Genomic DNA, 15,186 nt, shown 5'->3' on the forward strand with positions numbered 1-15,186 from the left:
ACCCTCCTCGCAAAGGTGCTTTAAATAGGATCTCAGGATCCCCATCGAAAAGAATCCGGGAGAAAGCACACCCATAAAGACCCCAGGAAACAAGAAATTCGAAGAAAGTAGACCGAAGGAGTTTAGCATTCTTTCCGCAGAGGATGGGTGGGGGCAAAAACCGCGCTTGCGCAAGGCTCCTGTGCTGCGCCTCCTCTCCGCCGGGGGCGCTGTGGATAATCTCTGGGTCAGTCGAAGCCGCTCTAGCCATCCATTTCGCTACTCCGAGAGACTGGCGCGCCGCGGGGTCCTCCAAGATGGCGGCGCAGAGGAGGAGCCTGCTCCAGAGTGTGAGGAAACCGACCCGCTCTCTGGGCTGGGAGGGTTGGGAGCTCGGGTGTGTCCTCGGGTGCAGAAGCTGTTGTCTTTAGATGGCAGAGTGCGGACCCCTCGCCCCAGAGGCCCTAGGGTGCTTGCAGCGCGCGCAAGACCCTTTCCAGTCTAGAGCCTCGCCTAGTTCTGCGCGTGCGCGCCACAGAGCCGGGCCTCTGAGGGTCAAGGGCGCCGGGGTCCTGCGGAATGGGAGCGTCCTCAAGCCGGAAAGGGACATGGCGCCGCCGAGCGGGCCATCCGGAGGGCGGACACGACTAATAATAAATCGCCCCCCCCGCCCCCGCTTGTGTAAGGCGCGCTGTATCTCTGGCATTGTGTGGACCGCCTCACATTCATAAGCTTCGCAGCAGCAGTAGAGGATGGCTAAGTACTATAGGTTTACCGTAGGTTTTACAGATGAGGAAACCGAGATCAGGGAGCTGCTGAGCGGCAGAGGCAGGATTAAAATTACTTAATCTGGATCCAGAAATACCCCTAAGGTATAGACTCCTCAAAGAAGTGATGGCTTGGAGTTTTGCCTCTGCTTCCCAGTTCACCGGGTCCCATGTGGCCTCACTCGGGTCTTTCTCTAAGGTGAAAGTGAGGTTTGGCTCCAGACACCCCTACACCCTACACGGTAGTCTGGATCCTCACGGTTTGATGTAGTCTTCCTGCCACTGCATCTTTCTCACACGTGTGTAAAGTTACACATGTATGTTAGCACAGAGTACTGTTTGGATCAGTACTGACAGGGTGCTGATCCTCTGGCTTTCCCTACCGTGGCGCTCTGTGGGAGTTGCCTTTGGATGTTCTGTGTCTCCATGAATAGAATGTCGATTTTTTGAAGACAGGGGCCTCTTAGCGTGTTGACACCCTTGCGTGCTAGATGCTTGGTTGAGTGTCCATCACAGAATGAGACAATTGGTCAGGAACTAGGCCTTGCCTTTTCAAGGATGAGGGGAAGTAGCTTGCCCGCCCTGGAAGGTCTGAGGCATTGACAAGTGGAGGAAGAGAGGCATGACCTTCCCTTCACTATTGTGTGCCTGTCAGGCCTTTTGTAAAACTCTGCAAGGAGAGAGGTTTGGCTCTCGGCTTTGTGAGGTCCCAGAGGGCAAGGCTCTTGTATAAATGTCTCCATTATAGAAAGCATCTGGGGAACACTGATATGATTGTGACCTTGAGTGAAAGAAGGGCTGGGAAAAATAGTGACTGATGCGTACTGAGTTGGCTTGCTAACAAGAGAGAGGTCAACTGGGTCAACTATCTTCTGTCTCCTGGATGTGATGGAACCCAAAGAACACCAGTTAGGCTAGGATGTAGACTTTTCCCAGCCCCAGAGAATGTATTCTCTGTGTGCTGGTGGACTTAATTAAAGGGGAGGGGACACTTTTAACTCATAGTATCTTGATGCTAGGGAAGGAGCAGGCAAAGATAACTATATAAGGCCCCTTTCATTCTCAGGACATCCCTCCTTAGAAAAATCCTGGTGTCCTGGCCAGGCAGGGCTCAGTGACCTGTCCTTTGTCCTGAGTCTGGTGAGAGCACTTCCAATATCGCTGTTCTGCAAATGACCTTGCAAGCTCTAGTCTGGGCCTCTTGGGAAGATGAATCAGCAGAGTATTCATTCTCACAGAGTTTTCAGTCCGGCTTGGGAAAAGGAGCATCCACCATAGTACAGTCAGTGTGGACTTCCATAGGGAACCCTGGTCAGGCAGCAGAGAACTGCAGAGGCTTCAAAGGATGTTGTTAAGTCTCAAAAACCCTGGGACAAATAGTTGAGCTACCAATTTAACATATCAGAGTGAACCTGGCTGCCAGGTTCTCCCAGCATCCCTCAGCCCCTATCCAGAACTCTTTAGCCCAGGTGGGCAGGCTGCTCTTCCTGTATAAGTCAACCATTTTGGTTACCAACCTCCTTTGTACCTTTGCCCTTTTGACTGCTGTTCCTCTGCTTTCTCCCTTCCCTTTATACTCCCTGCCCCCAAGACTTAGGGTCGTGTCTACAATGGACTCTTAGGCATTTCTGACTCTGCTCTCCCGTGTTTCAACAGTAATAAACTTTCTCTTCTACCATACTCATACCTAGGAGCAGTCATTTCCTTTCCTTTTTAATTTTTTCATTCAGTTTTTGCAAGATATTAGGGATACCCAAGGGAAATACAAATTTTAAACATGTAGGTGAGGGGTCTGTACAGTCCACGTGTCTCATATAACTAGTGAGATGGGTCTGGGTGTTGAGGGTAGTGATAGGCTGGTAATGGGCAGATGTGGGTCTTGAAAGGGCATCTCTGGGCAGGTTGGTAAAGTACCTGGAAGAAAAGGCATTCTAAGGGATTTTACCTCACCTCTCTAGTCAGTGTGGTACTTTAAAAGAATTTGTCTTTTGGGATTCTGAATTTGAGGGCTTCCTGTGTGGTTGATTTTGTTTTTATTTTTTAAGTTTCATGTGCATGAGTATTTTGCCTGCATGTAAGTGTTCTAGGTGCGTGCCTGGTGCCTGTGGAGGGCAAAAGAAGGTTCCAGATTCTCTGGAACTGAAGTTAGACAGTTGTAAGTTGTAAGATTCTGGCAACTGAACTTGGGTCTTCTGAAACAGAAGTGCTCCAAACTACTAAGTCATCTCTCTCATGCTGAATTTGCTTGATTGATTGTTTTGATACAAAGTCTCACTGTGTAGCACTGGCTGACCTCCAGCTTAGTGTATGGCTTTGAGCTCCCAGATCTGCTCGGGATTGCTGGGATTCAAAGCATACACCACTACATTTAGCTAAGAAAAGTGGTTTTAAAGAAAGTCTTAGAACAGTGATTCTCAGCCTTCCTAATGTTGTAATATAGTTCTTCATGTTGTGGTGACGCCCAACCACAAAACTATCTCATTGCTACTTTATAGCTAATTTTGCTGCTTTTATGAATCATAATGTAAATATATAACATGCAGGATATCTGATATAGGACCCCTGTGACCTCCAATAGGGTCTAGACCCACAGGTTGAGAACCACTGCTTTAAAAGAACCCAGCCCTCGCAGCCTAAAAAAAAGCAAGTAAGTCCCATATGGATCTACAGCAGTTTCCCCAGTCCAGAAGGACTCCCAGGAGGACTGATACTATTAAGTGAACTGCCACAATGTCTCCAATTCTAGATTGGTAACAGTCAGCTGTGGGGGCTCTGCAAACACCAGGGCAACCAGAGTAACAATCTGAGTGTCTACAAGAGGCAAGAAGGAAATCTGGTTCAACAGGAATCAGTAGCTGGGTTGGGTCAAACTTCTAGAGCAGAGCAGTTTTATTTTAGACAAATGTAAGTACAGTAGAGCTTTGGAAAGAAGCTTCCCGGCTACAATTATCACAGCAATGCTTAAGGAGTGGCTGCTCCGAAACTCTTGCACAATCCCGGAGGATGGGTTCTGTTGATTGGGAAACTGCTCAGGATGAAGGTCTAGGGAGGAGGAGTCTGGGATAAACACAGTAGTCTGGGGGAATTCAGCTGTGGTCTGGCCTAACAGACAGTACAGGCCACCAGGCCAGTAACTACATCCATTCCCAGTTTCTGGGCAACAACAGGTATGCAGCCCCTCTGTTGAAGAGACAGCCCTGTGTGTTCAGCATTCCTGGTTTCCCTCATGCTTATCTCTGAGCACAAGGACCTGGTGCCCTCTACACTCTCACACCTCTGTCTTCAGTGCTGCTGTGAGTGAGCTGATCCCTTGAAGTGTCCCTCGAGTATTCCTCCCGTGACGGGCACTGTGCTGGACTGGGGGGACACGCCCTTGTGAAGCTTACATTCAGTGTTACAAGTGCTAAACAGCAAATACAGATTATGTATAATTTAATAATATCTAATGAACCGTAAGGTCTAGAAACAGGATGGCATGGGCTGTTTTCAACAGGGTAGGCGGGAATAATATCTCAACATTTGTTAAGACTGAGGTAGGAATGTGGGGGAGAGAGTATGTGAGAGCCTGCCATATTCGGGAGTCACCAGGAGGCCAATGTGGTTGGAACACCATGGGGAAGCGATAGCCTTGGTCTGAAGACTCTGTTGGTTTAGTGACTGCTGGGACAAGGAGAAGCTTCTGAGGGTTCCGACCAGGGACCTGACAACATCTGGGTTTTGACTAGAGAAAAAACTCCACTTGGGTTTGAGTAGTAAGAGTGGAAGCCTAGGGCCTGCTGGCCATCGGTCCTGTGTGAGAGGACACTGGCTGGGATAATAGTGTGGGTGGGAGGTAACAGTATGGCTACATTTTGGACACAGAGGTAGTATGGTTTGCTGGTGAATGGAGTTGCCTGTGAGCTGTGTGGCTGAGGCAGACGTGCCAAGGACTCCAAGGTTTTCACTGAGCATTGTGCCATGCTTGGGATAAGAAGCCCTGGAAAAGGAATGCCTTCTGAGGCTGGTTTGTAACCAGGTGGTGGTGGCCCACTCACTCTCTCTCTCTCTCTCTCTCTCTCTCTCTCTCTTTCTCTCTCTCTCTTTTTTTTTTTTCTTTTTCTTTTTTTCGAAGCTGGGGACCGAACCCAGGGCCTTGTGCTTGCTAGGCAAGCGCTCTACCACTGAGCTAAATCCCCAACCCCGGCACACTCTCTTAATCCCAGCACTCAGGAGACAGAATCAGCCAGATCTTTGAGAGTTCAAGGCCAGCCTGGTCTACAGAGTAAGTTCTAGGACAGATGGAGCTACACAGAGAAATTTGTCTCAAAACAAACAAACAAAAGCAAAATGAGTTTGGTTTGTCACTGTGACTGTAATACCTGCTACGCAGGAGGCTGGATTGGAAAGGTTACTTGAGTCCAGGCATCTGAGGCCAACCTTGGCAACATAGTAAGATGGTGTCCCCCAAAATATAAAAAAAGCAAGTTTTAAAAAAGAAAAGAATGTCAATCTGAAATCACTTTTAGACTTAGATTTGTCCTGAGAAATTTTATTTATGAAATTACAAGAGCTACCTATGTATTTTTTCCTAGTGTATTTTAAAATAGATAAGTACAGGACTGCACTTGGTAGTTTGTATATTGTACATGAAGTCCTGTGTTTGTTTTTCAGCACCTCATAAAACAGTGTGATGACACAATCTTGTAATCCTGGTACTTGGAAACCTGGAGCAAGAGGGCAAGGTGCTTGAATTTGACTATATGAGACCTTGTCTCTAAACAAATTTGCCCACTGGGGAGGGGGGAGATATATTCAGGATACACATACACACACTTGCTTGTGCGCGCGCGCGCACACACACACACACACACACACACACACACACACACCATATATATCCGGAGCTGGTGATAGGGCTCAATGGAAGAGTGTGCACAAACCCTTGAGTTTCATCCTCAACAGTAGAGGCAAAAAAGGAAAGAAAGGAAAGGAGGAAGTTCATCTGGCCATACCTGAGCTGTTTACTAGCCATTCACCAGCTACTGGGAATGAAGTCCAGGCTGATCGCAGAGACCACTCCACAGTTATTAGGAGCCTTTGAGCATGCGTCATGGAGTCTGACAGCAGCATAGAGAGTATTTGATGGAGGCTCTGGAAGGAAGCTCTGGAGGGCAGTGGGAGCCTGGAGGGAGTTGGCCTCAGAGAAGTGGGTCATACAAAAGGTTTATTGGAGAGAGAAACTGCTGTCCCTCACCCTAAGCCATCTTCCCAGGGACATTGTTCGCCCTTCCACGCTTCCTTTTGGTCTCTGTGGCAATGGATTGCTTTCACCACAGAAACACTCAGCCTTTTCATACCATAATTTGATATTCAAACTGTGGCCTGAACAGGGAATAGGGCTTTGTCCACTTGTCTTCCCAGGGTTTTGAGATGAGTCGGGTGGGGACTGTTACTGCAGACCTTGATTTCGATAAGAGTCCGAGAGAATGTGAGGAACTCATGCTTAAATAAACACGCACAGGTGTGTGAAGCCTCTGAGGCCACACACACACACCACGGGTCACTAGCTTTTCAAAGCACAGCAGGACTGTAGGGGGCTTGCTCCCTCAAGACCAGCAGGAATTAGGGCCTTTGATGTGGCCTGGAGCACACTTTCTGTAGAATTTTAGGAACTGTTCTTTTGAATGAGGAAAGAATCAGGCTTTTGTGCTTACTGTGCGCTCTCTCCTCTCTCTCTCTCTCTCTCTCTCTCTCTCTCTCTCTCTCTCTCTCTCTCTCTCTGTGTGTGTGTGTGTGTGTGTGTGTGTGTGTGTGTGTTTTGCTCCGTGCTGAGGGCTTGGAGTGTGAAACACCCCCTTTTCAGCTTCCCTAGGGCTAGCGCCCCCTGAGCTCTTGGCTTGGCATTTGGGGACGTGGGAGAAAGACTGCATCAGTTAGTGCCTGGGTGGAGGAGTGGGTGGTTTGTGTGAGTAGCAAATATGTGACCTTTCCAGAAATTGTTCAGCAGTGTGGAGGAAGGATGGGACTTGGCAGACATGTTAATAGAATCCTCTGTAGACGCTTCTTGTGGATAGTCCCTGGCAAAATAGGAGAGGAATAGAACACGCTCAAAGCTCACTCAGCCACGACATAGCAAGAATGCTTTTGAGTGGGTCAGTAAAGTCAGGGAGGACCAAATATTTCCTGGCTCACAGTGACACAACCTCCTGGCGTTGGCTGGCTACTTGCTGAGGCTTTGTGTCTGAGTCATTGGGCCTCCTATTGAAGCAGCACCCACAGTATAGGAGAACTACCCATTTGTCACAGGACTAGGGCACTGTTATGAGGTCAGTGTATTACATGTGTGTTTGAGATTTCAATTGCTGTGAAACACCATGACCAAAAAACAAGTTGGGAGGAAAGAGTTTATTTGGTTTGCACTCCCATATTGCTGTTCATCATTGGAGGAAGCCAGGAGAGGAAACCAAACAGGGTAGAAACCTGGAGGCAGGAGATCATGCAGATGCTCCTTACTGGCTTGCTTTCTTTCCCTGGCTTACTCAGCCGGCTTGCTTGAACTCAGAGATGGCACTACCCAAAATGTGCTGGGCCCTCCCCCATTGATCACTAATTGAGAAAATGCCTTAACTAGGGCCCCTTCCTTTCTGATAACTCTAATCTGTGTCAAGTTGACACAAAACCCAGCTGACGAATACAGCTTTCAAGTAGTGAACCATTTAGCAGTACTAAAGTATGACAGTGGCCAGAGGTCACATGCCTAGTGACCTGAGCGCAAAATGCCTAGTCCTCATGCAGAAGCCATTGAAAGTAGGCTCTGAGATCTTATGCAGTGTTCTCCAGAGCCGGTGTCTCCATTGTGTGGGTTGGGATGTGTTGGAGGAGCAACATAGATAGAAATGGCTGCCATTGGGAAGGCATTTGATTTTCAGTTCCCTTCAGATCTCAGGTGCTATCAAGAGAAAGGCTCAATTTGCTCTCTGTGCTCCCAGTACTCTTATGAAATTTGCTCTTCTCTCTCTCTCTCTCTCTCTCTCTCTCTCTCTCTCTGTGTTTTGTTTGTTTGTTTGTTTTTTTCCTTTTTTTTTTTTTTCCGGGGCTGGGGACCGAACCCAGGGCCTTTCGCTTCCTAGGCAAGCGCTCTACCACTGAGCCAAATCCCCAACCCTTTTGTTTGTTTTTTGAGACAGGGTTTCTCTGTGTAATAGCCCTGACTGTCCTGGAACTCACTCTATAGACCAGGCTGGCATCCAATTCACAGAGATCCGCCTGCCCCTGCCTCCCAAGTGCTGGGATTAAAGTCATGTGCTACCACAGCCGGCAAGTGTTCTTTCTCTTTTTTAAAAAAGAGATTTATTTTGGTTTTAAGCAGGTGCAGGTGCTACTGGAGTCCACCAAGGCCATCAGATTCTCTGGACTGGTAGTTGTGAGCCATCCTGTGTGTTCTAGGCATTGAACATTTGATCCTTTGGAAGAGCACCACTGAACACCCTCTCCTCCAGCAGGGGACAGTTTCAAGACTAGCTGGCTAGCCTGAGCTAGGTTGGCCTTGGACTCGTGGTAGTGATCTTTCTACTTTTCCCTGAATACTGAATACTAGTAATCTCCTTTAAAACACAGGGACTGGAGAGGTGGCCCAGCAGTTAAGAGCACTTGCTCTCCTAGAGTCTATGCCTGGCTTAGACAGATTGAGTATATCTCCACCTTCTGTCTTCTGTATACCATAAGCCATATAGCTGTCCACTTACTACAATACTGGACAAGTCTGCATTCAAAATGAAGTCCTTTGAAAAAGAAATTGACAGTTTAAAGATAAAATTGGAAGTGGATTGATGGCTCATAGATTGATCTCAGCCTTTTGGCCAAGGCCATATGTAAACTTGGAAGTGTATAATTTACTAAGGACGGTGTGGCTCCTTGAGACTAGGGAAACACCACTCTCCCCAGGTGGATTGGAGCAGGGACTGGGTGTAGATAAGACTGAGAAATACAAACGGGAATTTCGCTTCCCTGTGCTTGCTTTCTGTTGTGCTTGTTGGGTAAAATTTGTCTTTGTCTTACTAATAAGCCAAGGCAAACAGACCAGGACTTGATGTTTAAAGACAGCCCGTGTAAAATAAGTGGGACTTATTTTTAGCAAGGTGCGTTAGCATATGTTGGCTTAAGGGTTCTCTCATCCCTGTGACTGTAGAATTGAGACCTTCATTTGATGTCTTTTTGCTTCCTTCTTTCTTTCTTTTTTACTTATTTTGTGTGTGTGAGGGGTGGGAAGGGGTGCGTGAATAAATATCATTCGTGTGAAGGTTAGAGTACAACTTACAGTCATTTCTGTCCTTCCACCATGTGGATTTGGGGGAATCAAACATGGGTCTTCAGGTTTGGAAACAAAGGACTGAGCCATCTTGCCCACCTGTATTTTTTCTTTTTTGTTGTTTTGTTTTGTTTTTTATTTTGGGGGTTTTTTGTTTGTTTGTTTGTTTGTTTGTTTTTTGAGACAAGTTCTCTACATAGCCCTGGCTATCCTGGAACTCACTGTGTAGACCAGGCTGGCCTCAAACTCAGAAAGACCCTGGCTCCACCTCCCAAGTGCTGGGTTCAAAGGGTGTCACCACACCCAGCTCTGTGTTCAGCTTTTCAAGGAAGGTAAGCCTTTGATGTGGATCCCCCCTGCCAGAAGTGAGTTTGCTCCCCATAGCTTTTGTCTGGGCAGGTTTTTAGAAGTTATTTGAAGTGCTGTGTGGAAGGCTTTATCTGAACAAGCTAGACAGCTGTTGTGAGATTGTTGTCCGGTCAAAGGGTGAGATTCAAAGCTGTCAACACCCTGGAAGGCTAGAAGGAAAGCATTGAGGTCTCATTTGACCTATGTGAACGTAAGTTTAAAAGGCTTTCTGCAGGACTATGGTTGGGGGACACTGACCTGCTGGACTTCTCAGAAAGAAGGCCATGTAAAAGCCAGATAGCTCTTTGGCCGACCTGTAATCCATACATTTGAACAGAGACAATAGATCTCTAGTTAACAAGTGTAGCTGGAATTGTCCATCTCCAGGTTCAGTGAGGGACACTCAGTGTCAGTCTTAGCCCCTTGTCACATCCACACCTGGACATGGGAACACATATAAACTTACCCCATCACACACAAAAAGAAAAAGTGTTAAATTAATTTGTTTCTTGAGTGTTTTTTTCAAGATAAACAAACACTATTCCTAAGTGCAGTGCACAGTGGCACTGGAGCCTTGAAAATTACTGTTTGCTAGCTAGTAAAGGGGTAATTCTCCATAGTTTACAGAATCAACATTATAAAAACTTAAAAAAGATTTAGAGTTGGGCATAGTGGCACCATTAATCCCAGCACTTGAGAGGAGAGGCAGAGACAGGCAGATCTCCTTTGAGTTCAAGGCTAATTTTTGGTCTACATAGAAGGAGTTCCAGTGCTGTACAGTGAGGCCGTTTCAACATCCTCCACCTGAATTATTTTTATTTTCTGTGCGTAGGTGCTTTACCTCTAATTATGTCTGCACTGTGTGTATAGTGCCTACAGAGGCCAGAAGAGGGTACCAGTTGTTGCCTCTGGAACTGGAGTTGCACAGGGTTGTGAGCCACCATGTGAGTGCTGGAAATCAGACCCTGGCTCTCTTCAAGAGCAGCCAATACCTTGTTTTATTTTGTTTTTCAAGACAGGATTTCTCTATAGCTGTGAGTGTCCTGGAACTCTGCAGATCAGGTTGGCCTCTGCCTCCTGAGTGCTGGGGTTAAAGGCATTGGCCACCGCCGCCCAGCCAGCCAGACCCTGCCCTCCCCCTTCTTGAAAGAGGATTCCTGGTTGGGGATTTAGCTCAGTGGTAGAGCGCTTGCCTAGCATGCGCAAGGCCCTGGGTTCGGTCCCCAGCTCCGGGGGAAAAAAAAAAAAAAAAAAAAAAAAGAGAATTCTTTTTCTTTTTTTTAATTTTTTTTTTTTTTTTTTTTTTTGGTTCTTTTTTTCGGAGCTGGGGACCGAACCCAGGGCCTTGCGCTTCCTAGGTAAGCGCTCTACCACTGAGCTAAATCCCCAGCCCCCTTTTTTTAATTTTTTAAAGATTTATTTATTCTATGTATATGAGTACACTGTCGCTGTCTTCAGATACACCAGAAGAGGGCATCAGATCTCATTACAGATGGTTGCCATGTGGTTGCTGGGAATTGAACTTAGGACCTCTGGAAGAGCAGTCAGTGTTCTGAACCACTGAGCCATCTCTCCAGTTCCAACCAGTGCTCTTAACTCTCTGTCTCTTCGGCCCCCTGAAAAAGAGAGTTTTTAAAAATGTAGTTTGGTGTAGGAGTCTCCAGATAGTACTTGTAATTACTTAAGGTCGGGGTACCAGTTACGTACATTAATGTCGTCATGCTCACGGGTTTCTGATTTCTGGAGAGTTTGTTATTCCCATCTGGCCTTGGTCGTCAATATAACATCTTCCCACCCCATCACATCTTTCTGGGTCCCCACTAAGCATTGCTTCCTAAGCAAGACCAAGGCAAGTCCTTCAATCAAGTGCCTGTCCGTCATTTGCACATGGTAAGAGCAAGCCTTTTTCTTTAGTTATGTGTGTGTGTGTGTGTGTGTGTGTGTGTGTGTGTGTGCACGTGCGTGCATGTGAAGGTTGGAGGAGTTGGTTGTCTACTTCTACTACGTGAGCTTGGGATCAAGTTCAAATTGTCAGGCTTGGCAGTGGGCACCTCTATCCACTGAGCCATCTCACTGGTCCACACTGAGTATTCCAGAATGAACTTGAGCGCCAGGCTGCTGGGATTGCAGGTGTGTACTATTAGGCCCAGCCACTAGCCTTCTTAATACTGTATCTCTAACACGAATGGGTTGCCTGGACTATACTTACTCTTGCCGGTCACTATGGATGTTAGAAAGGTCCCAGTCCTGGGAAACCTATGTCTGTCTTGGTGCAAGACAGGAAGCGCGGGTTGAAATGAGGGTGTACATCAGATTGCACTTCTCGTGTTATCGAATTAGTTCATCGTTCATGCAGACAGGATCCATCTACAGCCTGTAGGGTGCTGAATAGTACCTTCTCACCCATCTTTCCTCACACAACAGGATACTCCTGGCTGAAAGTTGCCCATGTGTTTATGTGTGTCTCTGGTTTAGTTTCTTCCCACCACAGGCATTAGACAGAGCCTAGAAAAGGAACTTCCTTTATCAGGTTGGTTGAGCCCTGAGTGAGGGTCCTGGAGTAGAGACATAATCACCAAATCTAAGGGCAGAGATGGTTGGTAAGACATGAGTTCCCGAAAAATGAATCCCCTAGATGTTACCTCCTTACCATGGCCCACAAAGTCTGGCACTGTTCCAAGCTGGTGTGCACATCTGTCCGGATCCTCAGGTTTCCAGCTGCTTTCCCTCACGCTCACCATAGACACCGTACCGGCCCCTCAGCTCCCTTTGTCAAGCATGTTCTTCTTCCACCTCAGAATCTTGCCTTTGCTTGAAGAGCTCATCCCTGTTCTCTAGAGAGACCAGTATTTCAGCCACTGAGGTCTGGCTTACAGGTCACCTGCTCTTCTTACTGCCTAGTCACCAAGCTCACCCATCACTTTTCTGTCTGGTTTCCGTAGTGTTTCTCTGCAGCCCATATCCCTGGCCAAAGCTGTTATGCCAATTCACTCTTATGTGGTTGGTATCTTCTTCCCCTAGAAGGGAGGCTTTAAACAGTGAGTTTTCTTGTTTTACTTTGTGGTGTAGTTCCTGGGACTTAGTGTGATGCCCAATGGTTTAAGCACCAGCAGGTAAATTTGTTGAATGAGTGTGTATGTTAACTGAACATTCGGAGAAAATGGAAGATGTATGGCTAATCGAGGTACCTTCCCATGTGTGTCAGAGCCAAGAACAGAGCTGGAAAGTGTTTCTGTTACCAGGAAGCACTTTGTCCTTCATCCTCCCTTGACCCAATGTCACGTCACTAGAGCTGAGCAGGATTTCAGTCATTTTATTCGTTGACACTGTAGCTTTTAGACATGGTGTCTGTTCTGAAAGACTACTAGAAGGCTCTAGTGGTTCCTCAGATCCTGTGGCAAACTGACTGAAGCAAACGTCCCATGAAGGGAGCACGAATGGGCGGAGACACATCTTATTCATGGACAGAAGATTGGTGTGCTCGAGATGTCAGAGTGTAATTAATGTATCAGACTATCCAATATTTATGCCAGTAAAGGCGTAAAGTAAGGTGTCAGGTCAGCGAGTTAGCTTATTTTCCTCACTGTATCAGATATCTATTTACGAGCCTGATCCTACAACTGAACTGTTAGTTCTTTAGAAATCTTTCTGTGTCATTCTGCTGAGCTAATCTACCTTTCTCTTGAGCTCTTCCAAACCCAAGAGGGCTCTTTAGCTATCTTTCCTAAAATGCTGTTTTTTGTTTTGTTTTGTTTTGTTTTTAACCTGTGTCCTGCCAGCTGCTTCTCTGTGGTTCCTGCAAGCCCAAAGAGAAAATCCCTATCTCTTACCCAAGCTCCTTCCATGAAGGTTCTTCCAAGCCTAAAAGGAGAGAGAGGGATCTGCAAGCCAAATCAGTAAGGGGCTGAGCCATTTCACCTTTCGATGGGGCAGCTCAAGGCCATCCAGCTGACTCTGCCTCTCCCAAGCACCTCGTCTTAAACTGGGCAGGGTCTTTCCATTCTTTAAGATTCCTGTGTGTGGAGACTTTCAGAGGCACCCAAACTGCACCTCCACAGGACACACCTCACTGCATCTGACAAAGGCAGTGTCTTCCAAACTTGTGTGTTTTCTAACAATTAGGTTTTCTACGTATAATACTCAAGTTCCTGTAACATCAGAGCTCAGAGGCTGGCCCAGAGATTCAAGTACTTGCAACCAACATCCCATTAGCCTTTTTTTTTTTTTTTTTTTTTTCCGGACCTGGGGACCGAACCCAGGGCCTTGCGCTTCCTAGGCAAGCGCTCTACCACTGAGCTAAATCCCCAACCCCCCCCCCCCCATTAGCCTTTTTTAAAAAACTTATTTATTCATTCTTTTTGAAACAAGGTCTCACTGTGTAGCCCAGCCTGGTCTCAAACTGTGATCCTACTGCTTCAGCTTCCCAAATGCTGGAATTATAGACATGTATCCCTATGCCTGGATTCCCAACAAGACTTTTTGTGTGTGTGCGCAGCATGTGAACAAAGTAAGTGTAAAATTTAGATGGAAAGGTAGAGAAACTAAACTAGCCAAAACACTCTTGGAAAGAAAATATATTCAAGAAATTCACCTAGGTCAGTGGTTCTCAACCGGTGTGTCACAACCTCCACAGGGGTCACATTAGACAGCTTCTGTGTCAGATATTTGCACTGTGATTCATGAGAGTAGCAAAATTACAGTTATGAAGTAGCAGCAAAATATTTTTATGGTTGGGATCACTATAACATTATTATGACAGGGTTGCAGCATTAGGAAGGTTGAGAACCGCTGCTCTGTGTGAATTTAAGGCTCACTGTCGCAAAGCTGGAGAGAAAATGTTCATCACAGAGACAAACAGAACAGAGTCCAGAAACAGCAGGACCGTTTTGCAGAGGTGTGATGGTAACTCACTGGGGGAAGCTGCTCTCCAGTAGGTGGTGTTAGAACGGCTAGGCAGCCATTTGCAGGGGAGCATCAACCTACAGCTGCCTTCTGCAGAAATTAATTCAACAGAGGTCTCAGGTGTAGACATGGAACTGTAAAACTTCAGGTGAATGTGAGGCTTTTGTGACCTGCTCTGCATAAGAGCTTTGGGCGTGACTCTCAAAGCACAAACCAAGAAGGTGTGAATGTTGGAATATGCCTTTAATCCCTGCACTTGGGAGGCAGAGACAGGTGGATCTCTGAGGCCAGCCTGTTCTACACAGCTAGTTCTAGGATAGCCAGGGCTACACAGAGAAATGCTGACTTGGGAGTTGGGGGTGGGAAGGGTAGCCACAAACCACGAAAGGAATAAATCATTAAAATAGAAATCACAAAAATTTAGGTTTATTTTACCAAAACTAATATGAGGCAAGTACGACTTGGGAAGACATTTTAAAATCATGTAGCCAACAAGGGACTCTACTGCAAATATATAAAGAACTCTCCAAACTCAGTTGTTAATCAGCCCAATTTAAAAGGAGGCAGAAAATAAAAACTTGCCAGAGAGAACCTTGGGTGGCGAGTGAACACTTGAAAAGACGTTCAGTTTATTAACTATCAGGAACATGCAAATTACCCCTGCGATCAGGCATGCCTTACAGTGAGGTAAAGGGCAGACAGAGGATACCTATAGATGAACACAATGCTGTCCACTTGGAGTGCTCGCTGCCCTAGGAGATGGTTTAGCAGTTTCTTCTAAAGCTAAACACCCAGAGGCCAGAAAGTGGCTTACTAGTTAAAACCTTGTTGCTCTTCAGAGGACTTAAGTTTCTTTCCTGGCAGGGGTGTCCAGTGGTTCACCACACCTCGAGTTCTAACTCC

At 46.6% G+C, this 15,186-nt stretch overlaps 1 protein-coding gene across 2 annotated transcripts in view; it reads left to right on the forward strand.

Annotated features, from left to right (window-relative positions):
* Positions 1–267: 267 nt before the first annotated feature.
* Positions 268–15,186, forward strand: part of Tab1 (TGF-beta activated kinase 1/MAP3K7 binding protein 1) — a 31,226-nt gene continuing 16,307 nt past the window's right edge. Inside the window, exon 1 of one of the 2 annotated variants that reach the window (XM_087557455.1) lies at positions 268–329. Coding sequence is in view for 1 of the 2 variants with exons in the window: in NM_001109976.2 (NP_001103446.1) it covers positions 297–329 (33 nt within the window). In the remaining variant the exon portion in view is untranslated. 2 annotated transcript variants of the gene reach the window in all.

This window comes from Rattus norvegicus, chromosome 7 (assembly GCF_021556685.1).
Source record: "Rattus norvegicus strain SHRSP/BbbUtx chromosome 7, alternate assembly SHRSP_T2T, whole genome shotgun sequence".
NCBI classification, from domain to species: Eukaryota; Metazoa; Chordata; class Mammalia; order Rodentia; family Muridae; genus Rattus; species Rattus norvegicus.